At 33.9% G+C, this 812-nt stretch overlaps 1 protein-coding gene across 1 annotated transcript in view; it reads left to right on the top strand.

Moving 5' to 3' along the window:
• Positions 1-610, top strand: part of LOC116853008 (protein ALP1-like) — a 1041-nt gene extending 431 nt beyond the window's left edge. Inside the window, exons 2-3 of the mRNA XM_032833857.1 lie at positions 89-361; positions 515-610. Of these exons, the coding sequence (XP_032689748.1) occupies positions 89-361; positions 515-532 (291 nt within the window). The 3' untranslated portion in view covers positions 533-610. The remainder of the gene's footprint in view (positions 1-88; positions 362-514) is intronic.
• The last annotated feature ends 202 nt before the right edge of the window (positions 611-812 follow it).

The raw sequence follows: 812 nt of genomic DNA, 5'->3' as shown, positions 1-812 counted from the left end.
CTCCAAAGGTATTTATACCATAGAAATGATAGCAGTATTCTATATTTTTTAAATAATATTTCCAACTAATATAGTACTTGATTTGTAGGTGAACGCACGTTTTTATATAAGTAAAGACAAGGAATACGCAATAACATTGCAAGCAGTGTGTGATGCAGAACTTCGATTCTTATATTGTTTTGCTGGATTTGCTGGATCAGTGGGAGATCGACGTGTCCTTCGAAATTCAGATCTGTGGAAGGAAATAAATGCAAATAGAGCATCTTACTTTGTGGATCAAGATTATATAATTGGAGACAAAGCTTATCCATGTATTTCATGGTTGATACCACCATTCGTTAATTTAGGCCAACTCACAGAAGTAAGAAATTCAAAATAGAGATGGACTGTATGTATTCACAGTAGCTGGAAAACTCTTCTTTTATCATATTGATATGTTTTACTCAAAAAAAATTTAACACAGCACTTGCTAGCATGAGGCAAGTTATTGAAAGGGCATTTGCATTGTTGAAAGGCAGATGGAGACGACTGAAATTTCTGGACATGAATCGCGATGATATGATTCCTTCTGTCATCCTAGCAAGCTGTGTATTGCACAATATTTGTCTCGATAATGGATTGGAAAATTATGAAGACTTTATTATTGAAGGAGATGATGCCAATGACAATGATGATGATCATTTTATTAGGCAGCCAGTAAACTTCCAAGACGATCCTGAGGGGTTACTAAAACGACAATATTTTACCACTTTGATTCATTGATATTTATATAAGACTGTTATTTATATATGACTAATTCTGGCATTCCATAA

This window comes from Odontomachus brunneus, unplaced genomic scaffold, assembly GCF_010583005.1.
Source record: "Odontomachus brunneus isolate Ranch 3 - 2012 unplaced genomic scaffold, Obru_v1 Obru_scaffold_266, whole genome shotgun sequence".
Taxonomy (NCBI): Eukaryota; Metazoa; Arthropoda; class Insecta; order Hymenoptera; family Formicidae; genus Odontomachus; species Odontomachus brunneus.
This window is presented reverse-complemented; position numbering and strand designations above follow the sequence as displayed.